The following is a 22,921-nucleotide window of genomic DNA, read 5'->3' as shown; positions in this document are numbered from 1 at the left end:
AACAATTCTTAAAGCATTGTACTTTTTTCTGCAGATTGATCAGACTGCCGATGCAAGTTTTTTGGGCTGGGTTATTGCTTCTTTCAGCCTTGGCCAAATGGTAGCTTCACCTATATTTGGTTTGTGGTCTAACTATCGACCAAGAAAAGAGCCTCTTACTGTTTCCATTTTCATTTCGGTGGCAGCCAACTGCCTCTATGCATATGTCCAGGTTCCAGCTTCTCATAATAAATACTACATGTTGGTTGCTCGTGGATTGGTGGGATTTGGAGCAGGTAATATGCATGCATGTATATTTTTGGTTGTGTTGGACTCACATTCATCCTGACATTTATGGCCTTCTCTCATCTAGGGTCACCTCTTCTCAATCTCCTATACGACATTCAACATACAGATGTCTCATTGCAAATATCTTTCCTATCATTTTGCCTTTGCTCATGATGTTCCCATTACCTATAGTTTCTCTCTTCTGTTCCCATGATTCTTCATCCTTCAAGATTCAGTTCAAGTTCCACCTCTTCCATGAAGCTTTCTTAGGCTACACTACTGCTTCTCCAACATGTCTCTGGCATTTGCTTATATACTGTTTTGCACTGTTTTCATCCCTTATCACCAACTAGCTAGTAAACTTAGTGTAATTAGAGACAATCTCTGACTTTTGAAAATATTCTCTAGCCCCTAGCAGAGTCTCTTCAACATAAATGCTCAGCAAATTTTTTTGACTCAAATTTTTAGGATTTTTTTTTTATAAACATGCAGAGTATGTAGCATATTTCTTTGAAAACAATGTAGCAATTAGTAGGACTCCATTCACTCAATGCTTTCTCGGTATTTAATGATGAAAAAAGTTTAAGTTTCCTGTATGCCATTTTTTCATTCATTCACATCTTTAATTGTGTTTTCACAATACTAAAAGTAATATTTTCCATTAATTGATTCATTTGTTCGCTATACATGCCTTGTATAATCATAAAGAGGAAGCAGTAACTATGTTGTAGGTTAATATTTCTTCTTCTGTATAGAGCCAAATTAAGTCGAATTTTTATAAACTGGAGAATATTTTCTTTTACTTTGTATTATTGTGTCTTTTCTTAGGAAATGTAGCTGTTATTAGATCATATATTGCTGGTGCTACCTCTCTTCAGGAAAGAACAAGTTCCATGGCAAACACAAGTGCATGTCAAGCATTAGGTTTTATTCTAGGTCCAGGTAGGTGTTCTTCACTTATCATTACTTGGATTTGAGTTGGGAAAACTTTTGAGGTTCAAATGTTAGATGCAATTCAAGTATAAAACCTCATAGCTGAAGGCAAAGGGAGAGAAACTGATATTTTTTGATCTAGCAGTGAGGCTAGGCTCTTTATATGTGTTAACTCATGTTCCCTAAATTAAATGTTATTAGTCCCACTGTACAGATTAGGACACCAAGGCATAGAGAATCTAAGTAACTTATCCAGGGTCACCCTGATATTAAATGGGAAATATGAGATTCAAACCTCACTGTCTGATTCCAAAGTATACGTTCTGTCAGATAATCATTTCGCTTGACATCTCAGCAAGAGTTTGCTTTTTTTTTCCTGTTTATGAGAAACAAAATTCTTTTAATTGAAGGATTTGAGGAAAGTTATAGGAGTTTTTTTCCCCTTTTTGCCCATACCTTTAAGACTTTTCTAAGGTTGAAGAAAATGAAAGAGTTTAAAAAAGATTTACTAGTCTCTTCTTCTTTCCAAGCTTTCATAGTTTAATGAATATAAAAATATATTAATGAGATTTAATATTTCCCTAAGGCCAATTAATTTTCTGCTAAATGAGTAGAGAAATTAATTTTTTATGCCTAGCATAACTTTGAAAAGCCATATAATTGGCCCATGCTTTTAATATTGCAGTTATAAATAGAATCAATTTGAATCCAGCTCAGTTTACTTCATCATTAACACCCCAACCTCCAGTTGCCATTACTTTGCTTCAACAGAAGAAAGCCTAATTCATCATTCACCAGAATCTGGTATTTTAGTTCAGTGTTCTGGAATAAAATATAAGCAGAAATCTAGAACAATTGAACCTATTGCCTTACTATATGCATGAGGGCATAGTCTGGGTCTTTTTAAGCTTACCACTCTACCCTCAGTTTCTAGCACAGTACCTGGTATAGGCTTAGGTTCTCAGTAAATATTTTGGCCATCTATTTTAAAGATTATTCACGGGGCTTCCCTGGTGGTGCAGTGGTTAAGAATCTGCCTGCCAACGCAGGGGACACGGGTTTGAGCCCTGGTCTGGGAAGATCCCACATGCTGCAGAGCAACTAAGCCCGTGTGCTACAACTACTGAAGCCTGTGCCCCTGGAGCCCGTGCTCCTCAACAAGAGAAGCCACCGCAATGAGAAGCCCACGCTCGCCTCAATTAGAGAAAGCCCGCTGGCAGCAATGAAGACCCAACGCAGCCAAAAATAAATAAGTAAATAAAATTTTTAAAAAAAGATTATTCACTAAAACATTTTATATTGAAGATGAGTAAATGTAGGCCTGAAAAGATTAGATGACTTTTCCAATAATAACCACATCAATAAGCACAAACATTGAGTGCTAACCATATGCTAGATGCTGTTCTAAGTGCTTTAGGTGCAGTATTTTACTTAATCCTCACTCTAAGGTTACATGTAAAGTCCTGGCAGAACGAGATATAGAATATAAATCAGGAGAGCAAACCAATACTTACCCAATCTGATTTTTGCCACAGATCCAAATTGAAAGTGGTATTAAATATATATAATTTAAGTACCATATACACAGTAATATTTTAAAATATTGAGTTAAAATGTGACAGTTTCGGGCTTCCCTGGTGGTGCAGTGGTTGACAGTCCGCCTGCCGATGCAGGGGACACGGGTTCGTGTCCCGGTCTGGGAAGATCCCACATGCCGCGGAGCGGCTGGGCCCGTGAGCCATGGCTGCTGAGCCTGCGTGTCTGGAGCCTGTGCTCCGCAACGGGAGAGGCCACAACAGTAAGAGGCCCGCGTACTGCAAAAAAAAAAAAAAAAAGTGACAGTTTCTTATAATGAAATTGATTAAACTTTAATAATTTACTTATGGAAGAAATTGTATAACTTAAATTTCATACAGAGATGTATTTTAAAAAAAGAAAATACTGACAAGTTATGTTAGGCATGCCTGTACATCAGTGCTTCTCACCCATTTTTTATGTTATTGTCTCCCTAAGGAGGCTTTTTAGACATTTCTTTCCTAATCACTCCATCCCATGAAATTTTAATGCCACAGACCTATATTGTATGTGTTTTATGTACTGTATGCATATCTGTGCTTTATACAGAAAAAGAGTAAATGTTTTGCCTCTCCCCACCAAGAGCCAATTTTCTTGCCCCTGTTGAGATGTCTGATGCAGATGGATGATTCCATATATTACTTCCAATTCTATGGTAAATATTTCTCACATTTATTTTAGCCTGTGCCTCCCATATAATAATTAATCTGTATACATTTTATTTTAATAAGTTTTTCAGACTTGTTTCGCACTCATTGGAGAAAAGGGCGTGACATGGGATACCATTAAGCTGCAGATAAACATGTACACAGCACCAGTTTTACTTGGCGCCTTCCTGGGAATTTTAAATATTATTCTGATTCTTACTGTATTAAGGTAATTAGATAGAAATGATAAAACTACTCTTGTAGATTGTGAAATTAAATAAGCATTATCATTGTTGGAGAATTATTATTTCTATGATGTCTTTATTTGGTTTTTGATGTCTAGTTGTGTCCATATTTTCTTATCAGCTAACGCATGTGGTACTGACAACTAAAATAATAGATGATGAATAAGAACAGATTATAAGGTCTTTAAAGATTCAAGGTTTGGTCTTGGTCTACTAATGATAGATTTCTAAGTAGGGGAAATGGCATGAAAGCAACATTTTAAGTAGATTAATGATTAGGTTCAACCTTAGATACAAAAGTTACTTATAATGTGTATCTCTTATCTTTTATATATTAGAAAAAAATTTATAAAACTGCAGAAGTTTTGTTACTTTATATTTCTTTGGAGTGTTTTATCCAAGAGTCCAAAATGTTTATAACTCATGTTAAAAATCATTGGAAAACTTCAAATACTGATTAAGGCAGCTCATGTGTGCTCTTGGATGAATTGAGGGTTTTTTCATTTTATATGATAATTAATAATAATTGTAACTTGTATTTTAAAAATTTTATCAGTTATATATCATAATAATTTCATTACTCAGAAGACAGTAAAAGAAACTATACCAGAATGTGAAAAAATAGAAAGCTAGTAATAAATTTAAACTATTATCTATTATACTAAGCCTTTCATGGATACAATATTTATGTTTTTCTTTTAAGAGAACATCGTGTGGATGACTCAGGACGACAGTGTAAAAATATTAATTTTGAAGAAGGTACTATTGACCTGTTTGACTAAATTACTATAATATTACAAAGTGTTTCTAATGATTCTGTCTCTTTGATATTCACTTGAATTTTGTCTCTGATGACAGTACAATGGGTAATTGGGGAAGATCTTCAAAGTTGGAAGTTAGCTAAGTTGATTTTTTTTAAAGGCATGCCTATGTCAGTGACTTGGTGTGCACAATTGGTAAGGTTAAGACCATTGCTAAAAATCACTTCATCTTGTTTTCAAAAAGCCAATATCCTAAAATCCTTGAGATCTTTGGAATGATTTCAGTATTATTGCTACCAAATGTTTCTTTCTGTTTCAAGTATTTCTTTATTCACTTAATCATGGGAATAAGTATGGTTTCTCTTTTGTATTTTTATTCTTTTGGTATACTCTACAAATACCCATTTTCATCCTTCATATCTTTCTCTGACTTATAAATAGGTACCCAGTCTTATAAGTAGGTATATTTTACTAAATAAACCATTATTTAAGTATTCCTAGTTATGTCCTCTTTGAGGATTGTCCCCCCATGCAAAAGAATGCAATTTAGTCCTTGTCCTCAAGGAGTTTATAAAGTTTTGGAAAAGACCCTGTTAATTTTACCAAGTTCTTTGATAGACATTTTATTTAATTTTTACAACAAAACTGGTGGAAGATAAAGTTAAAAGTAGTCGGGTGGAGAGCAGAGTGGTGAGGAGCTATAGCAAATTTTGAACAAAGGAGAAGTATGACGATAGATTGCAAGTGAGGCTAATCCAGATATGTAAAGGCCTGAACTACAGCAGTAACTGAGAATGGAGAAGGGATGAGGTATGAGCTTCTGAAGGAAAAAAGAAAAGATTCTGACAGGTTGGATAGGGAACATTAAGGAATGGAGGGGGTTGTTGAAGATGTCTGCTGGGTTTTGATTCTAGATAATTGAAAGAATGAGAGAAGGAGAATTTAAGAAGGGTGAAAAGATAAGGCTGAAAAGATAAGGTGATTTCAATTTGGTTTAAACCAAATATAATGCTACCCTAGAACAACTAAAAAATTCCAGAGGCATCTGTAATTCTGGCAGTAGAGATCAAAGCTAGAGATAGAAATTTGGGAATCATCTAGTGAAAAACACTACAGCAACAAAGAGAGAGTGAGAGAAAGGAGGAAAGGAAGGGGTAGATGAATCAAATGTGGCAAAATATTGTTGAATCTAGGGCATAGATGGATAAGGATGTGTTTGAAAGTTTTCAAAATAAAAAGAAAGAAAAAAAGAAACAATGAGTGGTGAGGAAGTGCCGTCAGTGGGTTTAAGCTACTGTTTTGAAAAGGTGTAAGATAGGATGCTAACTTAAAGGACCTATCTCTCTACCTCTTTAAAGGTAAAGAGAATGAGCAAGTTAAAGGGGGTGAGGTTGAGGGGCTGAGAAAGGGAAGATGCACAAGAAATCTTTCATAAGTTGAAGGGGATAACCATGTAGATCCTTGCTTTATTGACTTTAATATGCTTAGAAAACACCTGGGAACCTTGTTAAAATGCAGAGTCTGTTTCAGTAGGCCTGGAGAGGAAGAATCTACATTTATAACAAGCTCCTTTGGGAACTGATTCTGCTGGTCTATGAACCACACTTTGAGTAGCAAAGACATACAGGTACATTGTCAGATGTGGTAGCCACTAGTCATATTTGGCTGTTTAAACTTAATTACATTTAAGAAATTCCTCATTCTCACTATCTCACTAGCTACATTTTTTTTTTTTTTTTTTTTTTTTTTTTTGGCTGTGTGGCGTGGCTTGCAGGATCTTAGTTCCCTAACCAGGGATTGAACCCGGGCCACATCAGTGAAAGCGCTGAGTCCTAGCCACTGGACCTCCAGGGAACTCCCACACTAACTACATGTCAAGTGTTTAGTTAATGGGTATATGTGACTAACAGCCAGCTGTACTGGACAGTAGAGAGAAAGAACATTTCCATCACGTCAGAGTTCTATTGGACAACACTGCTCTAAAGCACAAATCGGAGTTTAAAAAGGAGAGATCTATTTTCTTTCATAAGATTTCTAGGTCCTTCAAAATAATTTTTACAAAACAAAGATCATTTTTAAATTTCAATAAATGTTTAGATAAAACATCAAGTTGTTCCTATTATTAAAGATGTTATCATGGGATAGGATTTAATTTCCAATTACAGTTTTTTAATCAATATGCAGTGTTTTCTTAAAATTCTTATAATTAGGATACCTAGTCAGTTCCCACAGTTTAGGATGCAACATTTCTGAGTCTCCCCACTAAAGCTAGCACTGGTTGGAGGCTGCAGAAAAGTAAACTCCAGTTTCACTTGGGGCAATGTTGATATTTGATTCAAAGGAGTAAAGACTGGCTTCTAGATGGTGACTGAGAATCAGGGAGGTCTATCCAAAATAATTTGAGGCCCACAGGGACCAGAGTCTACCCCAGAAAAGGAACTGGACAAAAGTGTGACTGCTTTTCTTTGTGTGAAAGGGAGGTCATAACCCTATTGCAAGTGTCCAAGGTGCTTAATTGCCCCCAAGTATAGCAGACTGTTTTCAAATCTCACTTATTATTGGAGGAAGAACTCCTCCTCAGGAATCCTGAGATATAAAGTCAGGCACTATTATGAAAAAATTATAGAAATTTATGTGTCTTAGGAAAATTACCCCCTGCCCCCATTTCTGCCACACATACACTTAAAGATAACATAAATACATTCTTGTATTACTTACCTGGTTTACTCTGAATAAGTGGGTAAATTATAAAGTAGCATGATGGATGTGTATACATACATGTATCAATATATATGGCTTCACATTTCTCAATTACATCAGATGTAGCTTATATTGAGTGTGTTACTTAACTATATAGTTCAAGATAAGTGAACATCTTAACTCATTTGCCTTCCTAATTTATAAAACCACCATCAAATCTTGGTAGTTCTTTGCAAAACATATAAATGATAATGTAAGAACTTAAAAAAATTGTGGTTAAAAAATAAGGATATTTACTAATAGTAATTCTATGTACTGTTGAAATTCAAAATATATATCCATTGAGGTGAATCATAGAACTGAGAACTTATTTAATAAACTATTTGAGGTCTTCATGAGATCCGTGTAACTTTAAAATTTAGGTAAGGTAGAAAAAAATCTGCAACTGAAATTTAAAGCAAATTTAGTATTTAGTATGAGATCATTTTATAGAATTCTATGGACATACATTTCTGTTTTTGATTGAGAGACGCCAAATAGAAAATCTGAGTATTTTCTGTAGGTAACAGAATTGAAGTGTATGTCCTGGGAAGAAAATTCACTTTAATTTTAAATGCCATTTAAAAGTTATTTCTGTTATGTAAATTGTTAATTTTTAAATTGCTTTGAAAGCTTAAAAAATGATTTTAAATGTTTAGTCATTGAATTTGCTACATATAATTTTACACTGTTTTAGTGTCATAAGAAAAATTAGTTGTGTAGGTAATATAATTTTTCTTCTGTTTACTACAGCAAGTACAGATGAAGTTCAGATCCCCCAAGGAAATATTGATCAAGTTGCTGTTGTGGCCACCAATGTTCTGTTTTTTGTGATTCTGTTTATCTTTGCCCTTTTTGAAACGTAAGTTATTTTCTGTTTTCATCTAAATCTGATTGTGTAAATAACCTGTATTTCTTAATGCAATATTAATCAGGAATATAGATGTTCTCAAAATCCTTATGTAAGGCATATTTTTCTTATCATGATGTAAAAAGCATATATAAAGTTTTTGCCTTTAACTTGAATGTAGTTAATTCTCTGCCTGTAATCTTACTGCCTTATCTTCCTTCCTTATAAGGGAGTTTCACTAGTCTTTCTCCCTTTCTTCTGAGTTTTATAATAAATATGCTTATAAAACTTTGTGTATTAATTTAATTTACTTTAAGCTATATAGCTCCCTACATATGTATGTTGGGTTCAGTCTAGAAATTTTAACTCTGTTTAAGCCCTGATCCTGAAAAAACTTAGTATATTGCAGAATCTCTGCCTTGTGTAGGCTTTGTTGACCATTAGTTATCATATGGCTTTTTTTGATTTTTAATTGGAGTATAGTTGCTTTACAGTATTGTGTTAGTTTTTGCTGTACAACGAAGTGAATCAGCTGTATGTATGCATACATCCCCTCCCTCTGGGGCATCCCTCCCACTTCCCCCACGATCCCACCCACCTAGATCATCACAGAGCATTGAGCTGAGCTCCCTGTGCTATATACTGCAGGTTCCACTAGCTATCTGTTTTACACATGGTCGCATATATATGTCAATCCTAATCTCCCAATTCATCCCACCCTCCCCTTCCCCACCGTGTCCACATATCCGTTCTCTACATGTGCGTCTCAGTTCCTGCCCTGAAGATACGTTCATCTGTACCATTTTTCTAGATTCCACATATATGCGTTAATATACTATATTTGTTTTTACCTTTCTGACTTACTTTACTCTGTATGACATACTCTGTGTCCAACCACATCTCTACAAATGACCCAATTTTTTATGGCTGAGTAATATTCCATTGTATATATGTACCACATCTTCTTTATCCTTTCATCTGTTGATGAACATTTAGGTTGTTTCCATGTCCTGGCTATTGTAAATAGTGCTGCAGTGAACACTGGGGTACATGTGTCTCTTTGAATTATGGTTTTCTCCAGATACATGCCCAGGAGTGGGACTGCAGTGTCATATGGTAGCTCTATTTTTAGTTTTTTAATGAACGTCCATACTGTTCTCCATAGTGGCTGTATCAATTTACATTCCCACCAACAGTGCAAGAGGGTTCCCTTTTCTCCACACCCTTTCCAGCATTTATTGTTTGTAGATTTTTTGATGATGGCCATTCTGACCAGTGTGAGGTGATACCTCATTGTAGTTTTGATATGCATTTCTCTAATGATTAGTGATGTTGAGCATCTTTTCAAGTGCCTCTTGGCCATCTATATGTCTTCTTTGGAGAAATGTCTATTTAGATCTTCTTCCCATTTTTTGATTGGGTTTTTTTTTTTTTTTTTTTGATATTGAGCTGCATGAGCTGTTTGTATATTTTGGAGACTAATCCCTTGTTGGTCGTCACTTCGTTTGCAAATATTTTCTCCCATTCTGTGGGTTGTCTTTTCATTTTGTTTATGGTTTCCTTTGCTGTGCAAAACCTTTTAAATTTAATTAGGTCTCATTTGTTTATTTTTGTTTTTATTTTCATTACCCTAGGAGGTGGATCCAAAAAGATATTGCTGTGATTTATGTCAGAGAGTGTTCTATGTTTTCCTCTAAGAATTTTATAGTGTCTGGTCTTATATTTAGGTTTTTAATCCATTTTGAGTTTATTTTTGTGTATAGTGTCAGAGAATGTTCTAATTTTGTTCTTTTACTTGTAGAGATTCCATTTACCCAGCACCACTTATTGAAGAGACTGTCTTTTCACCCTTGTATATTCTTGCCTCATTTGTCATAGATTAGGTGACCATAGGTGTGTGGGTTTATCTCTGGGCTTTCTATCCTGTTCCATTGATCTATTTTTCTGTTTTTGTGCCAGTACCATACTGTCTTGATTACTGTAGCTTTGTAGTATAGTCTGAAGTCAGGGAGCCTGATTCCTCCAGCTCCATTTTTCTTTCTCAAGATTGCTTTGGCTATTCGGGGTCTTTTATGTTTCCATATAAATTGTAAAATTTTTTGTTCTAATTCTGTGAAAAATGCCATTGGTAATTTGATAGGGAATGTGTTGAATCTGTAGATTGCTTTGGGTAGTATAGTCATTTTTACAGGGTTGATTCTTCACATCCAAGAACATGGTATATCTCTCCATCTGTTGTGTCATCTTTGATTTCTTTCATCAGTGTTTTATAGTTTTCTGAGTACAGGTCTTTTGCCTCCTTAGGTAGGTTGATTCCTCGGTATCTTATTCTTTTTTGTTGCAATGATAAATGAGATTGTTTCCTTAATTTCTCTTTCTGATTTTTCGTTCTTAGTGTATAGGAATGTAAGAGATTTCTCTGCTTTAATTTTTATCCTGCAACTTTACCAAATTCATTGATTAGCTCTAGTAGTTTTCTGGTGGAATCTTTAGGATTACCTATGTATAGTATCATGTCATCTGCAAACGGTGACAGTTTTACTTCTTTTCCAATTTGTATTGCTTTTATTTCTTTTTGTTCTCTGATTGCCGTGGCTAGGACTTCCAAAACTATGATGAATATTAGTGGTGAGAGTGGACATCCTTGTCTTGTTCCTGATCTTAGAGGAAATGCTTTGTTTTTCACCATTGAGAATGATGTTTGCTGTGGGTTTGTCATATATGGCCTTTATTATGTTGAGGTAGGTTCCCTCTATGCCCACTTTCTGGAGAGTTTTTATCATAAATGGGTGTTGAATTTCGTCAAAAGCTTTTTCTGCATCTATTGAGATATGATCATATGGTTTTTATTCTTTAATTTGTTAATATGGTGTATCACATTGATTGATTTCATATATTGAAGAATCCTTGCATCCCTGGGATAAATCCCACTTGATCATGGTGTGTGATCCTTTTAATGTGTTGTTGGTTTCTGTTTGCTAGAGTTTTGTTTAGGATTTTTGCGTCTATGTTCATCAGTGATATTGGTCTGTAATTTCCTTTTTTGGTGTTATCTTTGTCTGGTTTCAGTATCAGGGTGATGGTGGCCACGTAGAACGAGTTTGGGAGTGTTCCTTCCTCTGCAATTTTTTGGAAGAGTTTGAGAAGGATAGGTGTTAGCTCTTCTCTAAATGTTTGATAGAATTTGCCTGTGAAGCCATCTGGTTCTGGACTTTTATTTGCTGCAAGCTTTATAATTACAGTTTGAATTTCATTACTTGTGATTCATCTGTTTATATTTTTTAATTCTTCTTGAATCAGTCTTGGAATGTTGTACCTTTCTATGAATTTGTCCATTTCTTCCAGGTTGTCCATTTTATTGGCATATAGTTGCTTGAAGTAGTCTCTTCTGAGCCATTGTATTTCTGCGGTGTGAGTTGTAATTTCTCCTTTTTCATTTCTAATGTTACTGATTTGAATACTCTCCCTTTTTTCTTGCTGAGTCCGGCTAAAGGTTTATCAATTTTGTTTCTGTTCTCAAAGAACCAACTTTTAGTTTTATTGATCTTTGCTATTGTTTTCTTCATTTCTATTTCATTTATTTCTATTCTGATCTTTATGATTTCTTTCTTTCTACTAACTTTGGTGTTTTTTGTTCTTCTTTCTCTAGTTGCTTTAGGTGTAAGTTTAGATTGTGTATTTGAGATTTTTCTTGTTTCCTGAGGTGATTGAATTACTATAAACTTCCGTCTTAGAACTGCATTTGCTGCATCCCATGAGTTTTGGGTTGTCATGTTTTCATTGTCATTTGTTTCTATGTATTTTTTAAAATTTCCTCTTTGATTTCTTCAGTGATCTCTTGGTCATTTAGTAGTGTATTGTTTACCCTCCATGTGTTTGTGTTTTTTACAGTTTTTTTTCCTGTAATTGATTTCTAATCACATAGCATTGTGGTTGGAAAAGATGCTTGATATGATTTCAGTTTTCTTAAATTTTCCGAGGCTTGATTTGTGATCCAAGATGTGATCTATCCTGGAGAATGTTCCATGTGCACTTGAGAAGAAAGTGTATTCTGCCGCTTTCGGGTGGACTGTCCTATAAATATCAATTAAATCTATCTGGTCTGTTGTGTCATTTAAAGCTTGTATTTCCTTATTTATTTTCTGTCTGGATGATCTGTTTATTGGTGTAAGTGGGGTGTTAAAGTCCCCCACTATTATTGTGTTACTGTCGATTTCCCGTTTTATGGCTGTTAGCATTTGCCTTATGTATTGAGGTGCTCCTATGCTGGGTGCATAAATATTTTTAATTGTTATATCCTCTTCTTGGATTGATCCATTGATCATTATGTAGTGTCCTTCCTTATCTCTTTTAACAGTCTTTATTTTAAAGTCTATTTTATCTGATATGAGTATTGCTACTCCAGCTTTCTTTTGATTTCCATTTGCATGGCACATCTTTTTCTGTCTCCTCACTTTCAGTCTGTATGTGTCCCTAGGTCTCAAGTGGGTCTCCTCTTTTTTATTATTTTAATTAATTAATTTATTTTTGGCTGTGTTGGGTCTTTGTTGCTGCGTGTGGGCTTTCTCTAGTTGTGGCGAGCGAGGGCTATTCTTCATTGTGGTGTGTGGGCTTCTCATTGCAGTGGCTTCTCTTGTTGTGGAGCACGGGCTCTAGGCACACGGGCCTCAGTAGTTGTGGCATGCGGGCTCAGTAGTTGTGACTTGCGGGCTTTAGAGTGCAGGCTCAGTAGTTGTGGGTCACGGGCTTAGTTGCTTAGCAATATGTGGGATCTTCCCAGACCAGGGATCGAACCCCTGTCCCCTGTGTTGGCAGGCAGATTCTTAACCATTGTGCCACCAGGAAAATCCCTGAAGTGGGCCTCTTGTAGACAGCTTATATATGGGTCTTGTTTTTGTATCCATTCAGCCAGTCTTTGTCTTTTGGTTGGAGCATTTAATCCATTTACATTCAAGGTAATTATCGATATGTATGCTCCTATTACCATTTTCTTAATTGTTTTGGGTTTGTTTTTGTGGGTCTTTTTCTCCTCTTGTGTTTCCCTCCTAGAGAAGTTTCTTTAGAATTTGTTGTAGAGCTGGTTTGGTGGTGTTGAATTCTCTTAGCTTTTGCTTGTCTGTAAAGCTTTTGATTTCTCTGTTGAATCTGAATGAGATCCTTGCTGGGTAGAGTAATCTTGGTTGTAAGTTTTTCCCTTTCATCACTTTAAATATATCCTGCCACTCCCTTCTGTCCTGCAGCACCCTACTTATATATGTTGGGTTCAGTCTAGAAATTTTAACTCTGTTTAAGCTCTGATCCTGAAGAAAGCTAGTATATTACAAAATCTCTGCCTCATGTAGGCTTTTTTGACTGTTAGTTACCATATGACTTTTAAAAAAATATATTTATTTTTAAAAATATTTATTTATTTATTTATTTATTTTAGTCGTACTGGGTCTTAGTTGCAGCATGTGGGATCTTTTTAGATGCAGCATGTGGACTTCTTAGTTGCGACATGTGCACTCTTAGTTGCAGCATGAGAACTCTTAAAAGTTGCAGCATGCTTGCGGGATCTAGTTCCCTAACCAGGGATTGAACCCGGGCCCCCTGCGTTGGGTATGCAGAGTTCTACCCACTGGACCACCAGGGACGTCCCTTGTCATATGGCTTTTTAATTTTTAAAATACCTTTCCATTATTAAAATAGTATATTCTTGTAAATATTCCAAACACTACAACTGTATTTCCACATCCACTTCTTTCCCTGGAGGTAACCACTGCTAATACTTCAGTGTGTGTTGTTTTGAAACATTTTTTTCTATACAACTGTAAGTATTAAGGGGTGTGTCTGTGTGTGTGTCTTTAAACCAACAAGAATATGTGATATTATCATTTGACAACTTGTTTTTTTCACTTTTTGATATATTGTAACATTTTTATGCCAGTACATTTTATGCCAGATATACTTGATTTTTTTTTTTTAATTATTGAGATACATGGAATTTTTAGCTCATCTGATTTTGGGGGTATTTATTTTATTATGGTAAATATACATAACATAAACTTACTATTTTAACTTCTTTTTTCAATTTAAAGGATATAATTTATTCTCTTGTATATTTATTTCCCATTTTTGAACCATGTTATTGGACATGGATTAAACTTGTAGTCTGCTATGATTCTTAGAGCTTTTCTGCCATATTTTCTTTTGTTTTTATTGAGGCCAGATTTGTATATAATAATGTATTTGTTTCAGGTGTACCATTTTAATTACTTTTAATTGCACAATTCAGTGGCATTAAATACATTCACAGTGTTGTGCAACCATTACCACCACCCGTTTCCAGAACCTTTTTATCATCCCAAACAGAAGTGCTACACCCATTTATCACTAAGTCCCATTCCCCCTCACCCAGCCCCTGGTTTCCTCTATTCGCCTTTCTTTCTTTATGAATTTGCCTATTTTAGGTACTTCATATGAGTGGAATCATGCATCTTTTGTCATTTTTTGTCTTGTATGTTTCACTTGGCATGATGTTTTCAAGGTTCATCCATGTTGTAGCATGTGTCAGAATTTTATACCTTTTTATGGCTGAATAATATTCCACTGTTATTTATATACCAATTTTGTTTATCCATTCATCCGTCAGTGGAAATGTGGGTTATTTCCATCTTTTGGCTATTGTAAATAATGCTACTATGAACATTAGTGTACAAGTATCTGAGTCCCTGCTTTCAGTTCTTTTGGGTATATACCAGGAAGTGGATCATATGATAATTCTATGTTTCACTTATTGAGAAATGAGTGAACTATCTTCCAAAGCAGCTCATCTGATTTTAAAATTAAAGATGGTGATTTTTTTTAAAAGAATGAATATTTTGAATATTTTGAAATTCCTTTTTTAGCCAGTTAACAGAAGGAGACAGAAAGTAGGAAAAGAAGCTTGGCAAGGAAGGAGACAGATAGTCATATAAAGGAAGAGCAGCATTCGGAGGTAGGGAGAAAAATATGTACATTCAAAGATAGGTATGAAAGAGACAGAGGAAGAGAAAAAAAAATCCCAGAAGTTTCTAATAACTTAATCATAGTAAGTTAATAACTTAATCATAGTAACATTATTTCATTGAAAAGAGACCAGTTTAAATCAAAACACAACCATGATTTTTTAATTATATTAGAATGGTAGGAATTATGGTTGGTTTGTTTCCTTTTCCTGTTTTTCAAACTTTTTGCAGTGTTGGACATGTTACTTATATAATTACAGTAAATATTAAAAAATAAAAATGCAAACAGCCAAACTTAGTAGCTTGTGCATGTTACAACAAAATGTACTTAAAATGTCTTAAAATTTCTGTTTCTGTAGATCTGGTGTCATTGTTAAAAGGGATGCAGATTCTTGAATGTGTTGGTATCATTATTAAATCTTACTATTTCAACTTTAAATAACAATGCCTATGATTGAAATAAAAGAAGAATAATTTCTTTTTTATTTTTCTTAGCATTGTTACTCCATTAACAATGGATATGTATGCCTGGACCAGAGAACAAGCTGTGTTATATGATGGCATAATACTTGCTGCTCTTGGAGTTGAGGCAGTTATTATTTTCATGGGGATAAAATTACTTTCCAAAAAGTAGGTTATTTGTCTTTGGTTTTATTTCAAGTCTTTTTTTTTTTAAAGTGAAACATGAAACAGAGCTAATGATGTAAATGAATATATTAGTAAAGTAATATAAAGCTTTTCTGTCATTATGCATGAGTTTTAGTCCTTGAATGTTTGCAAACAGATTTAAAATTTATTAAGGGAGCATATTTCTGTACCATGTAGTATATTCTTTGGTAAAGCAAGATATTTTACAAAGTGAATAATTGTCTTTTAATGTATCTTTTGTATATTATGTTTTATTTAAAGTATTTCTATAAGCGTATTTCATAAAACATTGTTCTGCTGTGAAAGATTAATGGTTAAGTGTGGAAAATTCTGGTTAAAATCACCAAACTTCTTTACTCTAAAACTTCTAAATCTTCAGTATATATACTGTATCACCTTCATGACAAGAGTACGTAGCATTTCGCAAAGTTTTTTGTAACTTTGATCACAGAACACTTTTTTAAAGAAGCATTTTGTAAAAGTATAACTGTAAAGAGCACACTAAAAAAATACTTGTATAAAATTAAGTTCATTCATATAGTCTGGAGTGGAACATTAGTTGATAAATTTAGACAGTTCTAATGATTTAATTATTCCTAAAATATTTTAACAATACTTTAGAACTTTAATAAAGTTCTAAAATCAATTAACAAATATTGAGTCAGTGCGTAGGGTTAGGTGTTATGGGGAATACTACGAAGATTCCTATCCTTATAGAGCCAAGTAGAGGGGCCAAGATATAGACATAGACATAGATTCATATTCAAAGTTAAATAATAGTACATGCATTACATCTTGCTACAGAAGTAGAGTGGTCCTGCTGATAGGCATTCTTACAGATGATCCAATTTCATGTCCTTCAAAGAGCTTGTATTCTACTGGGGGAAAAGCTAATAAACACAAATGTGAAATCAGGTCATGGGAAGTACTATGAAGAATAGAGCAGAGGAAGAGAATAAAAAGTGGCAAGGCAGGGTTGGGAGAGAAGGGAAGTGTTGTTTTGATTGACTGCTCACGGAGGGCAGCTCAAACGGAAGTTACATCCAAGCAGAGACCTCAGTGAAGTCAGAGAACAGCCATGCAGTGGCCTGGAACTCTCTTGCCCCAGAAGACTGTGCTTCGTACATTTAAGGAACAAGCAGAAAGGCCATTTTGGCCAGAGAAGAATGAGAGAAATGGCAAATGGGAGAAGATCAGGTTGGAAAGATGTGAAGCCTTGTAGGTATTCTGAGGGTAATGGGAGGTGTTGGGTTTGTTTGTTTTGTTTTAGGAATCTTTGATCTTGTTTGCATATTTTATTTTAAAAATTAATTTATTAATTAATCCATTCATTCTTGGCTGCGTTGGGTCCTCGTCACTGCATGCAGGCTCTCTCCAGTTGCAGCGAGTGGGGGCCACTCCTTGCCACGGTGTGCGGTCCTCTCATTGCAGTGGCCTCTCCTGTTGCGGAGCAAGGGCTCCAGGCGCATGGGCTTCAGTAGTTGTGGCACGCAGGCTCAGCAGTTGTGGCACGCAGGCTCAGCAGTTGTGGCTCACGGGTTCAGCTGCTCCACATCATGTGGGATCCTCCTGGACCAGGGATTGAACCTGCGTCCCCTGCGTTGGCAGGCGGATTCCTAACCACTGCGCCACCAGGGAAGTCCCTGTATATTTCATTGTTTGTTATGGAAAATTTCAAACATATACAAAGGTACAGAGAGAATCATGTACTGAATGTTTAATATCTATTGCCTAGCTTCAACAATTATAACCTTGGACAATCTTGATTCATCTATACCGCCACCTACTCCACACTGCCTATCCCCTACATCTGGATTATTTTGAAGCTGATGTTAGACATCATTTCATGTCTTCCATAAATATTTCAGTATGTATCTCTGAAAGTTAATGATGACAGCATTTATCACATCTAAAAAAATTAACAGTGATTTCTAAATATCATCAGATATCCAGGGAGTATTCAAATTTTCTCCACTGTCTCAAATTTTTAAAAAAATTTGTTTTGTTTTATATTGTTTTATTTCACAGCTTACTCACTTGACTCAGGCTCTTACGTTTCTTAAGTCTCTTTTAATCTATAAGTTTCTTTACCATCTCTTCCATCTCTCTCTTTTTCTCCCTTACAAATTGAAGCAACCAAGATGTTTGCCCTATAGTTTCCCACATTTTGGATCTTGTTGAATAAATCCCTGTGGTGTCTTTGTTTGTTTTTTTAATATTTTCCTGTGTTTACTATATTTCTTGAAAATTGGTACTTAGATCTAGAAGCTTGATGAGACTTGAGTTCAGTGTTTTGGCAAGAATGTTTTATAGGTGGTGGTATGTGCTTACATCAGGAGAAATGTAAAGTTTTGTTTATCTCTTTTTATGATGTAAGTGGCCATTGACCATTCCTTAAATCCATTAATTTATTAATAGATCAGTGCAAAATGCTGGTATTTTAATTCTATCATTCCTTTATTTATTTGCTGGAACACTTTCTATAAGGAGAACTTTTCCATCACTACCTATTTGGTTATCCTGAGGTACAGTTTTTGTAGGAGAGACAGGGTGATCCTTTTCTTTTATTAACTGATTTTTAAAATACTGAGTGGGTTCCCTAACATCCTCTAAAAATGACCAAGAGTATTTTATTTTAATATAGTATGAATTTATAAATAACATTTTGATGTGTTTCAAGCCATTGTCATTACTGTTCTTTTTGGTGTTCACGTTGTCATATTCTTAGCCAGCTTCCTCACATTGGCTCTGAGGCCTTTTTTTTGGTGGGGGGCCACGCTGTGAGGTCTGCAGGATCTTAGTTCCCCGACCAGGGATTGAACCCGTGCCTCCTACAGTAGAAGCTCACAGCCCTAACCACTGGACCTCCAGGGAATTCCCTCTGAGTCCTTGTAATCATAACCTAGTAGTCACTGGTAATTTTTGTTCTTCCTGTTATGATAAGATGTCCAGGCTCATCTTATATATTTTCTGTCCCAGACCTGATATCAGCCAGTTTTCAGAGGAGTCCTGGTTCCTTTTAGTGGGAAATTATATTTTGCATTCGTTTTAATTAGTGTATCACTAAAAGTATCAAGATATTATTTTATTTATAGTCTTAAAAATTCTAAAAGTAATGAAGCTATGTTATAATACAATTTTCATTTTTTAATTACAGTTTCTCTCCTTTAACAGGGTTGGCGAGCGTGCTATTCTGCTGGGAGGACTCATTGTTATATGGGTTGGCTTCTTTATCTTGTTACCTTGGGGACATCAGTTTCCCAAAATACAGTGGGAAGGTATAGCTATACATAATTCTATAATGTTAGCCCCTGTTATTCATTTAAATTAACAAGTAATACACTGTACTGATTTTGTTCTTACAGATTTACATAATAATTCAATCCCTAATACCACATTTGGAGAAATAATTATTACTCTTTGGAAGATTCCAAGAGAAGATCACAATGAAGGACCAACTGGTTGCCCAGTTGAACAAGCCTGGTGCCTCTACACCCCCATGATCCATCTGGCCCAGTTCCTCACATCAGCTGTGCTAATTGGAATAGGCTATCCATCCTGCAATGTTATGTCATATACATTATATTCAAAAATTCTGGGGCCAAAACCTCAGGTGAGTCAGCTAGCATGACACTGCAATTGCATGAGGTATACTTGTAAGCACTCACATTTTTGGTGACCATTCTGTATTTGTTTGTTTTGTTTTTGGCTGTGTTGGGTCTTTGTTGCGTGGGCTTTCTCTGGTTGCTGAGAGCGGGGGCTACTCTTGGTTGTGGTGTGCAGGCTTCTCACTGGGTGGCTTCTCCTGTTGTGGAGCACGGGATCTAGGCACGTGGGCTCAGTAGTTGTGGCTCACAGGCTTTAGAGCGCAGGCTCTGTAGTTGCAGCGCATGGGCTTAGTTGCTCCGCGGCACGTGGGATCTTCCGGGACCAGGGCTCGAACCCGTGTCCCCTGCATTGGCAGGCAGATTCTTAACCACTGTGCTACCAGGGAAGTCCCTGTAATCTGCTTTTTTAAAGAAATATAACAATACGCTGTAAATATTCTCCCATGACATTTAATTTTCTTTTAGGGAATTATTTTTAATGGAGACATATTCCATCTTATGTATGTACCATCATTTATTTAGTCATTTTCCTATTATTATATATTTAGCTTATTTCCAGGTTTTACTTCTGACTTTTCTTTTTAGTAGCAGTTATTTAAATGGCAACAAAATGAAAATAGTATCTTGTTCTTTATAAAAATTAAATTGATAGTTTTACATTTTCAAGGTAGAAATTAATGTTTATTGAAATAAAGCAAAGAAAAAAAATTTAACATCAGTGTATTAAAGCTATAATAATAGGTAAAACATTTTGGTAATTTCTGGGTTTTTTAATCTATAAAGTTATATTTTCACATTTTCAAAATCAAGAATAAAAGCATATTAATTACAAAAACAATACATGATGGTTGTAACAAAATTCAAGTAATTTGAAATGTATATAGCAGAAAAGGAAGGCTCTCCTTACCTCCATCACACTAAAGTCAACCACTGTTTACTTCATTTGTACACGTCACGATATTTTTTATGCCTTTTCAAACATATCCACCCTCATGCCTTTTTAAAAAAAGATAAAATGAATTATATCTCATGTATATAAACTTTTTTTACATCTTGGATTTTTTCCCCCTTAATATACCGTGGCCTTCTTTCCATGTCAATGTGTATAGAGATGTTATTCTTGTTATAAGATCTTATTCTGTATAAGACCATATTCTTTTAAGCAACTGTTTAGCATTCTATTTATTAAATGTACCATAGTTTATTTACTTAATCCACGCTTGACAGGTTATTTACAATTGGAGGATATTAAAAGTAATGCTGCATTGCACGTTCTTGGGTATATTGTATGGGCTATAGTTTTGGATACAGTAGTTGGAGCAGTGACATTGTGGTATAGTGGAAATTAATACAGTGGAGTCAGCCAAACAGGGCTTCATATCTCTTGGATAAGTTACTTGAATTTTCTGAGCTTTAGCTTCCACATTTGTTAAGTGGGGATAATACCAATCATAGAAATTTGTGAACGTTGGAAACAATATATGTAGAGCACCTGACACAGTGTCTGGAAAATAGCAAGTACAGAGTAAATGGTAGCCTTAAAAAGTAAATTTATGAATCATTTCAGCAGACAGTGTTCGTTCTTTTACACTTTTATTTTCCTAAACAGTATATCAGATAAGTTTATTGCTCATTATTTGCTGTATTTATAGAGAGGTACTTTAATTTAAAAATAACGGAGGAAGTGATTCTCGTGTTTGTCATAGTTTGGTAATATTAGCATCATCCTTGCTTTTAAAATAACTACACCAGAGTATCAGTTTGCTTCTCCCCCAACAGGGTATGTACATGGGCTGGTTAACAGCGTCTGGAAGTGCAGCACGGATTCTTGGACCTGTCTTCATCAGTCAAGTGTACGCTGCCTGGGGTCCACGATGGGCTTTCAGCCTTGTGTGTGGAATCGTGGTGCTCACCATCACACTCCTGGGTGTGGTTTACAGAAGACTCATTGCTTTTTCTGTAAGGCATGGAAGGATTCAAGAATAACCTAGCTAAGACTGTGGTGGAAAGTACTTGCTGTGTGGAACTTTCTCTTTTAAGGCTCTGCTAGATGATTGCTAAGAGTCAGTTTCCTAAAGTCAGGTTGTAGATATTGCATATGTTGAATAACAAGAACATATATTGAATAAAATAGGGAATTCTGTGTGTAATTATGAATAGCAAGATAATATAAAAATTCTGGATCATAGTTTCCTTATCTCAAAAAAGAAATAGTCTTCATATGACATTTTTTGGGGGGTGGCATAAAGTCATGAGTGAATAGACAGTGGTCTATAAATGTGAAGTTATACTCTTAAGTCAAACTGCAGAGGCGTCATTAAAATAACAAGAGAATATGCAGTGAAATCATAAGGAGAGTTCTGTATGAATTACCTGTAATAGAATGAAATTATAGAAATCTTTTACCTAATAGAGGTACTTTTATTCACAGCTATCTCCTTTTTATTTATTAAAAAATGCATTTTCTGTTATTATAAAGTTTTCCTTATGAAGTAAAATCATGACTTAAATTTTATACTTACCATGCCTGCCATCCTCCCTTAGCTTCTATAAGTCATGATTTTTAATACTACACTTTCCGTCTTATTTTAGTTCAGGATCTTACTAATTAACCCCTAAGTTAATGGATGTGTATGAATAATGCTCATATTTGAGCAATAAAGAGGATTAAGAGATTAAGATGGATTTTGCTACCTGTAGTACAGATAACTACTTTTTTCTTTCAAGTCCTAATAAATAATTCACTTTAGAAACATAAGCCAGATATGTGTTATTGTATACATATACCGAACAGCAAACTGTTAAAATTATTGGCATTTTCTAATTCCCTTAAATTCTAGAGAAAAACTATTACCTTATTTATTTTTTCTCTCTCAGTAGTGGTAGGGAAGACCCAACAGTTTTCAATCTGTGTCTGCATAGCTACTCAGAACTGCAGAATTTTAAATTTGGATAAGCCCGACAGCCCCAATATAGGCAGGCTAATAAATCTGAGGTAAAATAGCTGTAATCTGACAGTTTACCGAGTTTACTAGAAATTGGCTAAATCACATTATGTACACTTTACTACCTCACATAAGTTGAATGCTGCTAAAAGGGACTAGTACAGAACTATCTATATGGATAATCAGTATTATCCAAAAATGCAAAAATATTTCTAAATACTTTTCCAAATGTTTCCTACTCTAAGTTATAAATATTTCAAATCTAAGAGTAAACACTATAATTTGCACTTTATGTTGTTTGTTGTACCTTTTTTTGGGGGGGTGGCTTGAATAACAAAAATTTATTTTTCATAGTTCTGGAAGCTAGAAGGCTTGAGATCAAGTTGTCAGCAGGGTTGGTTTTTTTCTGAGGCCTCTCCTTGGTTTGTAGATGGTTATCTTTTCCCTTTGTCGTTTGTTTTTTTCCAGCTTTATCGACATATAATTGACATATGACATTGTATACGTTTAAGGTGTACAACATATTGATTTGATACTTACGTATTGCAAAATGATTACCACCATAGCATTAGGTAACACCTCCATCATATCACATAATTACTGTTTTTTTTTTCGTGGTGTGAACATTTAAGATCTATCTACTCTCTTAGCAACTTTTAAGTATATAATACAGTGTTATTAACTATAATCACCATGCTGTACAATAGATCCCTAGAA

General features: G+C 35.0%; 1 protein-coding gene across 8 annotated transcripts in view; it reads left to right on the top strand.

The window, feature by feature from the left end:
- MFSD8 (major facilitator superfamily domain containing 8) overlaps nt 1-22,496 on the top strand; it is a 41,870-nt gene extending 19,374 nt beyond the window's left edge. For 2 of the 8 annotated variants that reach the window (XM_027103679.1, XM_027103683.1), the window contains exons 4-13: nt 35-275; nt 1,096-1,209; nt 3,359-3,430; nt 3,507-3,651; nt 4,371-4,426; nt 7,921-8,029; nt 15,499-15,633; nt 18,826-18,929; nt 19,017-19,264; nt 21,039-22,496. In XM_027103679.1, the coding sequence (XP_026959480.1) occupies nt 35-275; nt 1,096-1,209; nt 3,359-3,430; nt 3,507-3,651; nt 4,371-4,426; nt 7,921-8,029; nt 15,499-15,633; nt 18,826-18,929; nt 19,017-19,264; nt 21,039-21,245 (1,431 nt within the window). In that variant the 3' untranslated portion in view covers nt 21,246-22,496. Of the gene's footprint in view, nt 1-34; nt 1,210-3,324; nt 3,431-3,506; nt 3,652-4,370; nt 4,427-7,920; nt 8,030-15,498; nt 15,634-16,699; nt 16,870-18,825; nt 18,930-19,016; nt 19,265-21,038 lie in introns of those variants that run through there. The other 6 variants (XM_027103682.1, XM_027103681.1, XM_027103684.1 and 3 more) reach the window with 6 other exon arrangements.
- Nucleotides 22,497-22,921: the final 425 nt, after the last annotated feature.

Source organism: Aethalodelphis obliquidens, unplaced genomic scaffold (genome assembly GCF_003676395.1).
Source record: "Aethalodelphis obliquidens isolate GAN/ISIS:26980383/991018 unplaced genomic scaffold, ASM367639v1 scaffold6, whole genome shotgun sequence".
Classification (NCBI taxonomy): Eukaryota; Metazoa; Chordata; class Mammalia; order Artiodactyla; family Delphinidae; genus Aethalodelphis; species Aethalodelphis obliquidens.
This window is presented reverse-complemented; position numbering and strand designations above follow the sequence as displayed.